The 16715-nt window shown below is 38.4% G+C and overlaps 1 protein-coding gene across 2 annotated transcripts in view; it reads right to left on the reverse strand.

The window, feature by feature from the left end:
- Positions 1-3948: 3948 nt before the first annotated feature.
- The window catches only part of TRMT11 (tRNA methyltransferase 11 homolog), a 30364-nt gene continuing 17597 nt past the window's right edge, over positions 3949-16715 (reverse strand). For both annotated transcript variants that reach the window (XM_050893707.1, XM_050893708.1), the window contains exons 11-13: positions 16260-16391; positions 12672-12792; positions 3949-4533 (exon numbers count right to left, since the gene is read on the reverse strand). In XM_050893707.1, coding sequence (XP_050749664.1) covers positions 4402-4533; positions 12672-12792; positions 16260-16391 — 385 coding nt within the window. In that variant the 3' untranslated portion in view covers positions 3949-4401. The remainder of the gene's footprint in view (positions 4534-12671; positions 12793-16259; positions 16392-16715) is intronic.

The raw sequence follows: 16715 nt of genomic DNA on the forward strand, positions 1-16715 counted from the left end.
AGCGGTGTCCTCCCCATCCATAGGCTCAGGAAAGCTGTAACTGATTAGAGGTACTGTACAAAATAACAGCAGCCATGATAGAAAACTATACATAAACGGAGACTTTTACAGTCCAATAAGCCAATAAGAGAACATCAGAGAAATATATTAAAAAGGGTAGCATGAAGGCAGGTAAGATACATGTTGCTGTTTTAAATGATGTAATCACCAAAATCAATGACATAAGAGAACAAGGTTTAAAAACTACATTTTTTCCAAATAGCAAACAGAAGAGAAAGGCAGAGAGGGATACCGGCCTCTTCATTCTCCTGGGTACCCACAACTCTTATTTTTTTAGGAGCAGGGAAGAAGTTTCCAGACTGAAAAGACAGCCTTGTTCAACTCTGGACCTCAGTTTAAACTGCAGACCAAGCTAAACAGCAAAGAAAGAACGCATTAAATTTTTCTTCTCAGCTTCTGTGAAGGGGTGGAAAGGAGAGTCAGAAAAGAGAAACATGGTGGTGACGGGAGCTGAGCCAGCAGAGAACAACCTTTGCCTTTTGGAGACTTCATCAGCCTCGTGTCAGCTAACCCCAGAGCTGCTTGTTGTCCGACAGGGAAACCCGTAACCGCTGCGTATCATCCGCTCCAGTCTTGCCCACTCCAACTGGACATTTTTGTCTCTGGAAAACCTGTGGCCAGAGGACAGTGCAAAGTCACAGGGTCACCATCTCTGTGACACCCTTCTCTGGCTGGTGGCCCTGAGGCTGTGGAGTTGTCCTGGAGACAGTGGAAAAAACCATTAAGAAGAAATCTTAAAAAGCAGTGACAGAAGGAAAGAGAAGATTCAGAATTATTAAGGTGTTTCCTCCCTGTAACGTCTCTACAGTTAACTAATATCAAAACAGGCTGAGAGAAAGCCTGTACTTTATCTTCTTAGCGGTGTTTTTCAGTATTTTTGGACAGGTGAGCCTTGACTGAGAACTCACAAAAATTTGACTGCCTTCTGCCAACTGCCGTGTGTATGGATACCTATGACCCTCTTATAAGTCACAACTCTGAGCTAAAATACCAGTCTAATGGAAAAAGAAGAGACGCCAAACAGTTAAGGACTTCCACCACAGTCTTCCAGCCCCATTACACAGGTAGAGAGAAAGGAAGGATCCACCAAAAGCAAACTTCAAGAGTTGCTGTTGAAGTGCCCATATCCATTGAGTGGACATTGCTGCAGTGCATGGTACCAGCACAAAGTCCAGCAATGGCTGTTGTGGAAACAAAAAGCCTGCTCTACTAGAGGAGACAGAGAGCCAGATGTTGTCCCAACAACAGACACCAGTTTCTTAGGTTGGTTTAAAGGGAGGATTGCACTCTCCTTGAGATGTTCAGCAAGCTGATACATCTGCTTGACTCCTCTCATCAGTGTGATAAGGAGAAACTACTGAGTCTGAGTTTTTGTGAGTTGATCTCATAGCTTGAGTAGAAGCGGAAAGTTCAGCCAAGACCTGTATGTTCCTTCTAAAAAAGCTCTTTGCATGCTTTTATTTGGGTCTTTTTGTTTTAAAGAGAAGATCAAGAAGCAGCAGGACTGGCTCTGGTTGTCACAGCAGCAACAAAAAACATGGGTTAGAGTTTTTGTCTCCAGGTCTTGTTTCCATGTGGGTTCTCTGATGTTTAATGAGAGTTGAATTCATATTACAACCTTTTCCCTGGAAGAAATTAACTAGGTCTTTTTCTTCAACACCTCTGCCTATTTCAACAAAATTTGTAGCTCCCTGTTATCTGTAAGACCTCATCAAACCTTGACCTTCTGTCAAACTTGTTCAAACTGGCCACTGATTAAAAAAAGTATGAGAGCGAGCGAGCAGGTAGGGCACACAACTAATGCAGAGAAAATCTATTTCCGCTACTTTTCTGCTTCCTCTTCCCATAGATACGTGGGAGGCTTGGCAGCCAGGCACACCACCACCACGTAAAGGGACTCTGTGAAAAGAGGGGGCTCTTTCCCGTTGTTGGCTCAACAAATCACTCCCTACAGCAAGAGACAGCCTCTGCCCTTATGACCTCGCAGCCGTTTTCAACTCCTCCCTCCATGCAATTTGCTGCAGCGCAACAAAGCGCTCCAAAAATAACGTTTATTTTTCAAAACTGGAAAATGGCACGAACCACCCCAAAGGAGAGAATGACAACGGCATGAGTTCAGCGCGGGCTCGTGAACTGACCCTCCCTGCCAGGGACAGGAAACTGGAACCTCACAGAAAGAGACTGAATGGAACCAGATCGAATGAAAGCGCCAGAAACCGTGGCCATCGATGGCCAGATCCTGCCGAAAGGATAACTCACCCGCCTGTCAGTCCTTTGCTAGAGCGAGCGCAAAGACTGTGTCACAGCTCTACAGCTATAAACGCCTCCGCTTTGCAAGTCTGCACATACAATAGGCTGGAGCATGCACATTAAGTGAGGAGAAATTTAAAGATCAGAAATATTTCCAAATGATAGCTTTAAAGTTGGGGATCAGCTGAGCTTGCACATCTGATTTCAATTCTAAACTATTTTTGATTAGCGGATGTTGATGCAGTACCCCAAATACACTTACAGTTTCTGTTCAAAATGATATTCTTCAGTAATGATAGAGCTGTTATGTATGAACTGCTAAACAGAGGCCACACCACTGCTGCTGAATGGACTAAAAATTGGACCAGGCAGAGGAGAAATAAACTAAATCATTCTCTTTGAATAGACAGAGCCAGATTTGCCACTACCTTACATCTTGTATAACCATTTAGATCATGTCTATGTAGGGTAACTTTTATGAAAATGAAGTTATAAATGCATAATAAATCCATCTAGAAAAATTCCTTGCCTATGAAGAACAGAAAGTAATTTTAATTTGTAAAGTAATAAAAGCTGAATGCCAAATTGTAATGCTAAAATTGAAGTCAGAAGTTATATGAAGACAGGTTTTTAGAAGCAGTAATTTTTTGATGTAATATTTGAAAGTGATCAATTCAAATTCTGCTTTTGAAAAATTTTCTGAGCTTTGATCTTGCTCCAAGTTTAGCCTAGAACAACTATTAAATGGCTGACATTAAAAGTCTCAAAACAAAGTGATTTATAATGGAAACACAGAAAATCAATCACTATTTCAGAACTTCCTAACACACCACAGATTAGATCCAGAAGGTCAGACAAAGTTGTCATTGCGTATGTGAGCTTTTCCTGCTGCAGCTGAGGACCACAACACACAGAAGAGCAAAGTCAGTTAATGAACTCGACCAGATATACACAATGACTCGTGCCTTCCTAGGTATCATTGATTTTTTGGAGAGGCACTTAAAGATTATAATCTACAAAGACTGTAACATGACCACAGCCAGTGACTTGCAGCAAGTTGAGAAGCAAGGCTTCCGCTGGCTGGAGCAAGTAGATACATTCACCAACGCCCTGCTGAAGAATATTTGACCACCAAAATGAGAAGAGCCATTAACATCCTGAATTAATGGGCTTAGTGGTTTTCAAATGAGGTATTTTCATGATGGACATGGTGTGGATTCAGCAAGGTTTGTCCTTTAACAAATACAGCTTCAATTTCAAAGATTTGATTAGGCTTAATACCATTAGGGAACCATTACTGATTTTATGCTGTTGCTGTTACTGCTTTAACTATCAGTTTCTGAACCAAAAATTGCAGACAGTTGGCTTGACCAAGAGTCAAGGTTTAGGAATGCAAAAGCAAATCCAAGGTACAGATGAGCTTCAGATGTGGACAGGCTTCACAGGGTTTAATAGGGGCTCCAGAGTTTGTCAGGTCACAGAGGCTTTTTTGGGGGGGGGGTGTAGGGGGCGTGGGGGGTGGGTGCGCACACACATTTGTTTCTTTGTGGTTTTTGTTTGTTTTAAACACTTCTGGCCTCAGCCAGAGCAACTGGAATTCATACCAGCAGTTATTGCATGCAACAATTAAAAAAAAACTCACAACAATCTTTTGTTTTATTGTATACCATTTACAAAAAAACAAAACAAATGAAAATAATCTTCTTAATAAGCAATCCTTGATCACCACCACGTGTTTCTAAAACAGCCAGATGTTCACAGTTTAAGAAGCCAAAAAATACTACTACTTTTTTGTAAATGTTAATGGTGAAAGAACAATAATAATGGTTTTAGTCAATCATCATTAGTACTTGAAAGTACAAATATAAATTAAATAAGACTCAAAAAACTTGTACAATAAAATCTGCTATAAACAAAGCTAATTAAAAAGAACTGCTCTCAACCTGTGTTGTGGGTTTCATTTGTTTTAAAATTAAAAGCAGTATTTATTTTTCTGAAGCATCCAAATGAATGTTCATATCCAGATGTCCTTACAAAGAAACACGATCTTCCTTCTTTCCTCGTTTTTTAATCTGTTTATATTATAATATTTTACTTCTGATTGTCTTTTTCTTCCTTGGCAATCCTCTTTGTCACACCACTGAAATACTTCTCACGGAAAGAATTGTGTCCCCTGTATGGCATATATTGACCATCCAACAAGTAAGAATTCTGATCTTGATCCTGCATGGTATCAAAATGCAAGCGTTAGATTTTATGGTAGTATGGTTCAGCAGGTATTGCCATTGGTTTTCCTCCAGACTTTTTCAAACAATTACAAGCAAGAGTAAAGTTGTTGCGTTTTCTTGTTTTGTTTTGTTTTTTTTTTTTACAATTCAATGGCAAACATTTAAGTCACTGGATTGATTAAAGAATTTCAAAAACAGAATGCTAAGGTTTCCATTAGGATTAGCAAGAATATATACAACCTACTGCGAAGTCTTAACATTTAACAGAAATGAAAATCCATATGCAATGGATCTCATTTGACATTGATCAAATACAAGCTGTAAGCAGACAAGGGTTTTTGTTGGTGTTTTGGGTTTTTTTATGTACTCATTCAAATTTTCATTATTCTACTCTGTACAGCAAGATGATGCACGTTGTCAGTACCAGATACCTGAAGTTTTAACAGCGCTGCATCACTGGAAATATCTCAGCTAACATCACCAGAATCCAACCCTTGCATGAATGAATGAGAGCACAAGTACTACGCCACACAGACTTTTATAAAGGAAAATATAAAGGTTAGTTTCCAGAAAAAATATCATCTGGAGAATTCAATCACTCAGAAGTTTGTGGAAGGCAGATACAAACAGAAGAGGAACGCAAATGACTAAAATTAGTTCCTACAGTTACTGAAGCACAGAGGATTTTTTCTTGTGCAGTATTCACGTACTTTTGAAAGTTAAAGTTGATGCAGTAAATCCCTACACATAATACCTGTTTGACATCAGCCAAGAACAGTTTACAAAATCGGCCCATTACATATACAAAGGTTTAGTTCATTGTGTACTGTGGCTTTATACAATTACGATACTTGTCAACTAATGTTATCAATACTGTAAGATAAACAATACATCAAACTTTAATCTGAGTGCTAAAGAAAACCGATGGCAACTTTTAAGAACAGTTTGACACTTATGGTTGTTGTCAGTTTATTATGCTCAATAGCAAGATGGAACTGAGATAAGCAGCCTCACATAAAACAACTGAACTGTGCAAAGAGAAAATAAAAACAAGCATACGACAGAACTAAACCTCTATTCCACTAAATGTTTCTTCTCAATGCATCCTCATTGTTATAATTATTTCAAGCAATGCAGCGACATACAGATTGGTTCATTACTTAAGTTTACAGTTCAGAGTTATTTGTTCATATTTGAAAAAAAGGTTATTGTGGAATGCTTTAGCATAAGTAGCAGGAACATGGAAGTAGATTTAAGTCAATATTTTCATTCTACAAAAGTATTACAATGCAAGGATGAACTGAATCCTAGTGGACAATCTCCCCCTTCAGCTATTTTGTAGCCTTTCCAGGCTTTCACCTAGCAAGATCAACACCTCATCTTGCTTTGGATATCCTAATACGAATTCTAAAGGAGTGAAACAAAAGGTTTTTCAACACAGCAAGATGTTTGTGTGCATGTACAAGTGCCCTCTTCTGGACACAATGAGATATTCCTATGAAGCTGTTCTCATCTGCTATCCTAGCAGATACCAGTAGCATGCCACTGGCTTAAATTAACTTGCTAAATGTTAAGTGCCATGTGGATATCTAACATGCAAAGCATGTACACCAGTAGCAGCAAATTAGTTCTATTTAAATACTGTATTGTTGGAAAATAGCAGGAGAAAATTACTTTAGTAAACCCACTGCAGACACAGTACTATCTGTTGGTCACCTGTGAGAGACTGCCATCTCCAAGACCATTCTCAGGCTGATAATCAATAGGCTTTTAACATGTCCATGGGGAAGAAAAAAAAAAAAAATTACTACAGGCAGACAGGAAACAAGGAGGATTTAAGACACACTCCTCTCACAGCCAGCCTGTACCCACTTCTCCAGGTCTCTTACACAGGACCACTCTGAGGAAAAGAGCACTTACTCTTCCCCTGAATCTGCAGGTCAGAAATCCTTCTTTGACCTAAACATATAATACATTTTTATACCTTTGGAATGTGTTTTAATGATAATTCTACATAATTTGCTTGTTTTGAGAAATGGATGGGATATTTGACCCTGAAGCATAATGATATATGGGTCAACAGTATTTTAACATAAAAATTAATCGCCACAACCTCTAAGAGGTCACACGTCTGTACATCACTCATCTTGATTCCTTAAGTAACAAAATGCTGATTCAGGGTGAAGGGAGGAAGGAAGAAAGGAACTACCCCCCTCTACCCCCAAGCTGGTTAGGGCAGAGAGAGGATATGATATATAAGAGAACAAACAAACTTCAAGTTAAACACAGCTGTAAGAGGAGCATCTGCATTCATCAAATGGAAACAGGTTTGGTCCATCACTCCACAGCAGAATCCATTTTGTAAATCCAGGCCTCATCAACAGCTATGCAAATCATTGCTCGCTAGATGAGAGGAGATCTGCAGTCAGGCACAGATTTCTTGGGAGAGCTTACAGAGGAAGTTCCTGTCCCACAGCACAATAATTCCAGCTTAAGAGCTTCCATTCCCTGCCTTGCTCCTGTACAGACATGACTGCCCCATAAAGACGGTAATTGCTTTAAAGAAAAATAACAGATTGGGAAATGCTTCTTAAAAAAGGGAAAAGAAAATAAGAAATCCTGAACTACCTGGAGATGCCACTCCCTGCTGACATTTACTAGTCAAAACAGTTTTATGGGCAACATGAGAACTGATCAAACTAAAAGGAATTCTTGGATTTCAGAGACTAATGATTTTCGAACAAATTCTAGCTTAGGGTATTTTATATTTACATGGGGAGCTGAATGGGTACAGTCTGAACACTAGGGATAGGCTGCATTTAACTCTACAGAGATAAGAACTTACCAAAAACCATCTTCATGAAACAATTTGTTGTGACTCTTTGCACTAGAATTTGCCTGGGCATTAGGCACCAGCTCGTTTCAGTAAGGAAGCCAGCCATCCTCAGTTAAGCTCTATCTTGAGTAGCATAAATCAGTACAATATGCACTCTAAATATCTGACAGGAATGTTTTGCAGTAAGAGATGATCTCTTATGGAGGGTGTCAGTGGCAGTGTCAACTCTCCCTCAAGTGCATTAACTGTCTAGTGCAGTTAATATGGATGTTTTTTCCTTTCTCTTGCCTTTTTTAAAAAGAAGTTTAAATTCAGGGAATGGAGTTGAACCACAGTGTTTTAAGGGAGATAGTCTCTTTCCTCCTCTTAACATGACATACTGGAAGAGGAATAAGGAGTACTGCTTGTGATACACAGCTGCGTAGCTTTTTTCACTTATTTCCTTTGAAACAAGTGTAAATAGATTTCAAGGCATGAAGTTTGTAATTAGTTATTCAACACAAAACAGTGAGACTTCCCAAGAAATCATTTCGAAGACTGATCAGGCATGATCAGCCTACTAGGCACTAAGTCAGCTCTTTCCCCAGTCTGCCAGCACTATCAAGAAGAGAAAGACTTCTTCCCTTATTTGTAAAAGTCAGGACTGAAGATGTTCATTAATCCCTGGTCATTCTTTATCATCATCCTTGGTTCTCACTTTGAATAATTTAAGTTCTCAAAACAGCAGACTAATTGCAAACAACAGCTATCACATAAAACTTTTGCTCTGAAGTGTTTTTACGATGACTTCTGTGACAACTGAAAACCAACAAAGCTCTTGTCAAAGTGCATGCTGCCAAACTGCTTTTAGCTAATTTGAGTTTTCAACTCAACACTTAACTTGTTCTAAAGACAACACTAAAAAAGGTGTTACAAATCTTCAATAAATAATGAAAGAGGTGGAAGAAAGAGGAGGAAGCTTAAAGATAACAAGGAAGCTTTGTTTTTCTTTAAATCTTGGCAAATATTAAGTGATATTCTAAAGGTTTTTATGAATCTAACATGCCTCAGTTCAGCCCCAGGGTAATTACCCACATTCGGTTTTTGTTTAAAAAAAACCTTCCTAGCCTTATCACAGCTTCCTACCACTCTACATCTGGTGCTGGACAGGAGCTATAGAAACCACTTGTACTAATGTTATACAGCTATAAACAACACTGAGCAGTATCCAAATCAGGGACAACAGGGTCATATCCAGGAACAGACACTGCTAAATTCAACAGGGAAAATTCTACACCAGTAATGACTCCGGAGTGACCATGACACATGGAAATGCTGGACTCATTCAGTGTGGTGGATTTGTATGCCCGATGCTCCAGAGTCCTTTCATGGGCAGTAATATGCTCAGAGTTTGTCCTTCAGTCAAGTTTTCTGTCTCATCTTGCTACATAATTTCTAGGTGTCTCTCTTAGCCCTTGCCAATTACAGATCTCTCCTCCAATATTTTTTCTAAGAAGTCCTGATTAGAAACTTCAGAACTAGGTAGCATTTACCAGCCAAACAGATACCATATATTTCTGTAAGACAGCCAGCAGAGGAATGAAACAAGTAATTCAGCAATAGCTGAAACAATTCAGCATGGGTAAATCAACAAGCCTCAGAAAACAGAAAGCTAGACATACTGTTGCAAAGAAAGGGAATACCAAACAACCCTACAGTTAAACACTGTTAGTAAGTCCACCCCTTCTGAAAACAGTTGGTTGATCACCAGATATAGATTCCCAAGAACCCTTGTGGTAATAATGCTCTAAGTTTTTATACTCCAATTTTCCTACTGATTAACCACTTACCAGTTATTTGACATTTAAATAAAAAATAATAATGACAATTCAGATATAGGTGGCACAGACTGAGACCTTTCAGCCTTACATAACTATATTTTTTAAGGCTTTTGAAAAATAAACTGGCCCAATGGAAGATACATTTGATTCACGCTGGAAGAATTGGTTTAAGCGTCCTCTGACCTAAAGCAGAAGACACAGTCGACAGACATTACAACATGAATCTACTCAGCCAACAGCTTCTCATTCTTCCACTACCACTGTATTTCAGTTCTTACATATGAATGCCTACAGTCTTTGGAGAGCTGAACTGGTGTTTCTACTGCTTAAAAAAAAAACTTCCCTTCACAGTTCAATGAGGGTAGACTCACAGACAGTCCTGCCTGCTATAATATCAATTAGAGAGTTTTATTTCAGGTTTAGAGAGATATTGGGGAGATCCATATCCATTTAGTACCAGAAGAAGGGACACTAATGTCCACAGAAAAAAGTAATACATCAGGCTAGTAAGCTCTCACCTCGTATCACTTCTGTTTTGTTTCTCTCCCGTTCCACACTCTGGTTCTTCACTTCTCTAATTCTTCTGCCTTCTGAGTTTTAGAAGGCTAGAAGTTGCTATCTGGCTACAGCTAGCTGCCCTCTACAACAACTACCTTCATTCACTTTTATTATTATCACTATAATTTAAGACTGGGGAGGAGGGGACTTACTAATGACCACCATGGCTGTCCAAAAAAAGCCTTAAATGTTAAAAAACAAACAACTCTTCTGCTCATATTGTGCACATGCTGGAAAAGTCTATTCACATCAACACTGTTCAGTAAGAAATCTTTTCCAGTTGGCATGATTTCATCGTATACTTAAATAGAACAGACTGGATGCCTGCAAGACAGTAAGTTATATACCACCTTTTGTGAGGTTTTTAATCCAACATTTATGATCTTCATGCTTATGATTAATTATGATAGATCAATATCAACTAGACATATTCCCTTTGTACATTCACTTTGGTCTCCTTCATACATATATATATATATATATATATATATATATAAGCACAATCAAATTGCACGACCAATTTCATGTTCAGTAACTGACTGAATTCATCTCCAGTTAAGAGTTTAGAGTGTTAATAGTGAAATCTGCAATTCATTATTGGGGGCAAACATTGGGGAAAACAAAGGACTGCATAATGACACTACATGATTTCTAAAACTTCTTAGCCACTTGCGAGTACTACACTAAGCTGAATTAAAAGGCATTTGTGAGTGCCTGTTACAAACCAGTTTAGTAAAGCAGACAGGAACTGTCTGGAAACATAAATACTTGTATATTCATAAAAATTCACTCTTTCATTTGGGAAAAAGAAAAATGGCCAAAGCTCCAACTATTGAATTTTCTGATCATATCTGGTCCGTCAGAAGTATCCAATTCAAAGGTTGTTCAGGACATTGAGACAGGAAAAAACATGTCTCAGGTAAGGGACACTGGGGTGGGGAAATCTTAGATAGTTAGACACCAAACAACAAGACCCTAAACCAAGCAGGCACTAGCTAAGGAGTCAGTATGTATTTTGTTATTTGGACAAGTTTTGCAACATCAGAAACAGTACATGGGTTCTGGTATCTTTAAATTACCTAAAAGACATCTGGAGTCGTGAGTGTAAGCACCTGCACAGTTTTATCTAAGCAGTAAGCCTGCCAACTAGACTCAGGTGCTCAGAGCTAAGCATTTCCAGACATGAACCTCTCAAAGTTTGTACTGAAGAACAGGTGATGCACAAAACAAGAATAACAAATGATGAAAGTCTATTCGCAGAAAGGTGGATATATTTTTTAAATTAGAACATATTATCCTACAGCACTGGCAGTAATAAAAGTCCTGCAGAAAACCTCCATGAACACCCCGAGACATACATGTCAAAAACTTCCATAATTTACCCTCTTGGTTCGCTACTGGTGAAGTTAGCAGCTCTGGCTCTGAACTCCATGTACAGTGTTTTAAAAAAATTCAGGTGTTGCTTGAGAATCTCAGTCATCACTAGCATTATGAATGCAGTACTAAAACCCTGCTGTGTTATTAGTGCAAGCACCATGCAGACACAGCAATCTCACTGTATCTCCTGTCATTTCAAATAGCTCTTCCAACTGACAAGGAATGTACTAAAAACACTTGCTCACCATTTGCATGTGTTTTCATTAAGAATTTGCTTCACGTTTGTTTAGCATCTGTCCTGGTTTCGGCTGGGATAGAGTTAATTTTCTTCCTAGTAGCTGGTATAGTGTTGTGTTTTGGATTTAGTATGAGATAACACACTGATGTTTTTAGTTGTTGCTAAGTAGTGTTTATACTAAGTCAAGGGTTTTTCAGCTTCTCATGCCCAGCCAGCAAGAAGGCGGCTGGAGGGGCACAAGAAGCTGGGAGGGGACACAGCAAGGACAGATGACCCAAACTGGCCAAAGGAATACTCCATACCATATGACGTCATGCCCAATACATAAACTGAGGGGAGTTGGCCGGAAGGGGCGGATCACTGCTCGGGAACTGACTGGGCATCAGTCGGCGAGTGGTGAGCAACTGCATTGTGCATCACTTGCTTTGTATATTGTAATTCTTTAATATTATTATTGTCATTTTATTATTATTATCATTATTATTATTTTCTTCCTTTTCTGTCCTATTAAACTGTCTTTATCTCAACCCATGAGTTTTTTGGTTGGTTTCCCCCCCCCCCCCAATTCTCTCCCCCATCCCACTGGGTGCAGGGAGTGAGCGAGCGGCTGCGTGGTGCTTAGCTGCCAGCTGGGGTTAAGCCACAACAGCATCTCTTTTAACAGTATTAGGTGAGAGAAGCAGCAAGAATGAAAGGAGACCAATGCAATATTCCCTGGTCCCAATGCCTCAGGAGAGGCACTTAGCGTGTCCCAAAACAAAAAAAAGGCAATGTGCTTCACTGTACTTATGTCACAGCTACAATATTATTTCAAAAGCTAAAAAAGTACCACTCTAAAAATGAAGTAACAGAATTAAATAGAGTTTAATGTACTGCAAGACCCACAAAGGCATTTAGTATTTACCTGGGCATCAAATTACACTTTGGAATCAATGAGAACATAGGCATCTAGGCATCTCTGTGGACGGGATTCACAGAGTTCAGTTTTCCAAGACAAGCATATGCAACTTTCACAAGTAACCATAAGTTCAAAGATCTCTTTCACACTATTAAGCGGCTTGCTCAGGATGAAAAGTTTATCAAAAAAACTGAGGAGAAAAAGGAACAGACCAAAACCAGAATGGTCCCTTAAATCACTACCCAATTTATTTTAAAGAAATGTGTGGCAATTTTACAAAAGCTTTAACTCTCATCATAAAAAACTCAAGTGTGATAGAAATAAGGATCAAATGCTGAATAGCACAAACGTTTCATGAATGCAATAGCTACTATTGTACAGAATATAATGAAGAATTCAAGCTTACCTTGAATTCTTTCACCTTTTCCATGGTTATCAGGCGCCTTGATGTGTGGCTGGAAAGCATCTGCTCACAGTTGCTAATAAGTTTCAGGCACGGGTGGCGGGGAATGATCTCTTCTGTATATCTGGAAGAAATAAACATTCATAGAGCTGTAAGCTCATGAATTGGAAGACTTGCATCTGAAACAAAATTCAAACAGATTCTTCACAAAATTACTTACACTAGAAAGCTGCTGTGCATTTTAGTCTGATTAAAGAAATTCAGGTATTGCTGCTCCAGAGTTTTTACATCATATAGTCCAATCATCTTGTGACACAAAATATGCAGAATAAATTAAAACCTCACAGTAAAGAGACCCCCATGCACATTTTCTACATGTATTTACATGATGTTAATGTATGCACACAGGCCTGCCTGTATAATTTCAAGTAGAAAATATCTCAGCCAATCAGTAGTAATAACTTATCCAATCAGAGCTGTGATTTTTAAAATGCATTCCACAGTCAACATATATAAAGTTGCAGGAACAAGAGACTTAACTCTGGCTCCCTAAAAGGAGACCATTACACTTCAATTCCAAATTGTATTAAACCAGCTCTTACTAGACAGTGACATTCCTGGACTTCAGAATTTGGTGTTACAAATTTATCACATTGTAATTCCTTTTTCTAAAGGGAAGAAAAAAAAAAATCCATTATCTTTTAACATCAGATGGCAGCAACACTGGCTTGCAATTAAATCCTGTCTATAGAAGCAAGCAGTTACAGTGTTTTACATGCCCCCATCTCATAAGCATACTATTTTCTATAGAAACAGCTTTCTCTAGATTGCTTTCAATCCTTCTATTTCTCCAAATGCTGAAAGAGGAATTTAAGGATTTAAGAGCTTTGCATGGGACTATAGGAGCAAGAAGTATTGACCTAGCTAATAAGATAAATATGAGATCAGACATCCTTCCTATATCCTGAAATATGGATCAGCCATTTAGTCTTAGTTTTTGTAATAAGCTTTCCTGTAAAAGTTACAACAACATAATACAGAAAATGGTATACGGTATTGTCAGTGACTGATTTCATATAAAACGCTTGCTCTCATGATTCCCCAATGCTTGGGGGTGAAGAGAAGTCAGACATTAAAAAGCAGAACTAAACAACTTTCACACCTATCACTTGAATTTAAAAGATACACAGAGGACGAGTTTCTTATTTTTCCTGTAAAGAAGTGGATTTTCTGAATGCACTTTACAAAGTAAACCTATTGTTCTAGGAGAAAGAGAAGTCAAATGTAACGCAACTCAAAATAGGACCCATCTAGGTGCTGATGGAAATCTTGACATTTCTTAAAGATAATAGTGAGCTGTTAAACAAGACAATACCAAATATAGACTTGTAAAAAGGAAAAAAACCCAAACAGTACTGCCTCTTTGCATTGTTCCAAAACTTCCAGATCGCAAAAAAACCTTTCAGTCACTTCTCATGTGTGGAATCAAGTCACTACTTCTGCTAGGTGAAGTCAGAACATGCTTTTGACAAAGGAGAATCAAATTAATTCTCAACTGTTTTTTCTATTACACAAGACTTTTGATGCATCTAGTACCACCAACTGCCTCTTACAAAGGTAGGCACTCTGCCACAACATCTTGAAAGTTTCTCTTCATAACCATATAAAAGCCTGACTGCAAAGGAATTAAAAGAATTCAGACTCAACAATGATTTCAATGTCAGATTGAAAGAGTAAACTTTGGAGCGAGATGCTATCTTGCAGAGGGAGAGATCATTATCACTTTGTTAAAAAGCCTTGTCTGTTAGCATTAATGCATATAATTCCACATTCTTTCAGGTAAAACTCAGAACATTATCAAGTAAGAAATATAGTAGCAGTGGTTTTAACAGACATCCACGTTAATCCAGTTCTGTTTTTAATTTAAGGTAATACACAAGGATCTCAAGTAACACATGAACCTGATGGCAGGTGTTGCCAAGGGATATTTGTTAACACAACATATTAGCAGACGGTATCTTATCTTGCCCCCACATACTTGCTTTAATGTTTATTCCTGTGTTCATCATTACAGCTGAAAATAAACTGACTGTACTAATATTCCATGCTAATATAGTGACTTCAGTATTTCAATTCATAGTAGTATGTACCAATTCACTTTTTAAGAGGCAACCCAACTAGAGCTTGAGAGAGCTGACCTCCCCAAAACAGCAACTAAAGTAGAACCAGAATGTGCAGTTCATAGTTATCTGAAGTTAAACACTTTATATGCTGTACTGAGGAAGCATGCTCTTACCAATGTTCAATGAGCAGACAAAAAGCTCTGGTATCTTGACAAACAGAATAAACTCAGTAATTCCAAACAGAGTTTATTGACATGGAAATCTAAGAATTCACAACCACACACAGTCTGTCAGGGTTAAGCATGTATAGACAGACATTTTGAACATTAGCTATAATACTGTTAATGGCATTCATTGTTTTTTTTGTGAATAGCCTTACAAGAAAAAAAGTCTAAGATACAAATTCTATCAATAAAAAAAAAGCAAGCTACTAAGCACACTCTTCTGTTACGAAAGCACATAACAGAAATGGCTCCTTTTGATTTCCAAATTTTCAAAACAGCATGTGATTATATGCTGATGATTATATATTATACATGATTATATGTAGGACTGTCACAAGCCACTTCCATGGTGAAATCAGGGACAACAACCACTTTATATATCAGTATAGTTCGACTGTACATATAAACATATGACATTGTAGAAGCTGCACATCCAAAGCTTCAGAGCACATCTACATCTGGCCAGCTGCACATCTGAAGCTTCAGAGCACATCTGCGTCTGGAAGATACTTAGAAACAGCTACTGTAGATCAACTCCCCACTTTACTGTGAAACAGTTTTGGGGAAAAAACAAAACAAAACAAAACCAAACCAACCAACCCCCCCCCTTAAAACCTTATCTAAGAGGTGCTGAAGTAAGGTATGCAAACAGATGTCTTTCCTTTTACACCCAGTTCTAATCCCAGGCTGCACTACTAAGCAGACAGCATCCTGCAGTCTCTGCTGGCCTCTCTCGTCCTTAACAGGGCTGCTCCCCTATGCTTCCTGCCTCTCACTGCCATCTCTTGGTCACTTGACTTTTGATTTCTCAGAAGAAAGCTAAATTAGTAGTGCCAAACCCCAAAGAGCCAAGAATGTTCTCTTACAGGACCTTGTCATGCACCTCTATCAACTACTCTAGTAGAAACACATATTAATGAGAGCCTTGCTAGTACTATCTTAGAAATCTGTCTGCACCTTGAAAGTCTAATTTTCTAAGCTTAAACCTCAAACCATTGGACATGCATTTGCAAGGACATGTGAAGGCTTTTTCTGTTTGGTAATAGTCAGGAATTATCTCCATCCAAAAACCTTATTTCAAAATGTGCTTCCCCTCATGGGAAGTTTTAAAATATGAAGTTTGAGCATTACTCTTAAGTGCTAGTACTATGGAAGTTCCAGCTGTACTATGCCCCAAAAGAAAGCACAGTGAGAATGTAGCATCCGTTCTGACATACTACATACCAGAAATCAAGAATACATACTCAGGCCTGTATATCGGCAGCCAGTAAACTAATCTTCCTCCCATCACCAGATATTCTGCCGCAAACTTCAATAGGTCAAAAAAGATGTCACTTAGATGATAACTGGATGAAACGAAGATGTGATTTTCTGTGCTAAACAAAAAATTTACAAGTGTAAACATAAAAGCCAGGTAAAACCTGCATTTTTAATTAAAAAAAAAAAAACCCTAAACAAAAAAAACCCAAACCACAAAATAGCACTACCTGAGATTTGCAAAACTACCTAGGACAATCCAGGAGTACAACTTCTACTATGAGGAATATGACTTCCCAAATTCCCCTACTGGCTCTTTAGACTATCGTCTTTAGTACTTGTGGAAGTCAAAGAATCACAAGCATGTTGGGAATAGTTATTTCACACAGTATCTTTCTTAAGGGCAATTTAGAGTAAAAGGCAGAAGACAAGGAAGGCCAGGC

The sequence above is a fragment of the Gymnogyps californianus genome, chromosome 3 (genome assembly GCF_018139145.2).
Source record: "Gymnogyps californianus isolate 813 chromosome 3, ASM1813914v2, whole genome shotgun sequence".
Classification (NCBI taxonomy): Eukaryota; Metazoa; Chordata; class Aves; order Accipitriformes; family Cathartidae; genus Gymnogyps; species Gymnogyps californianus.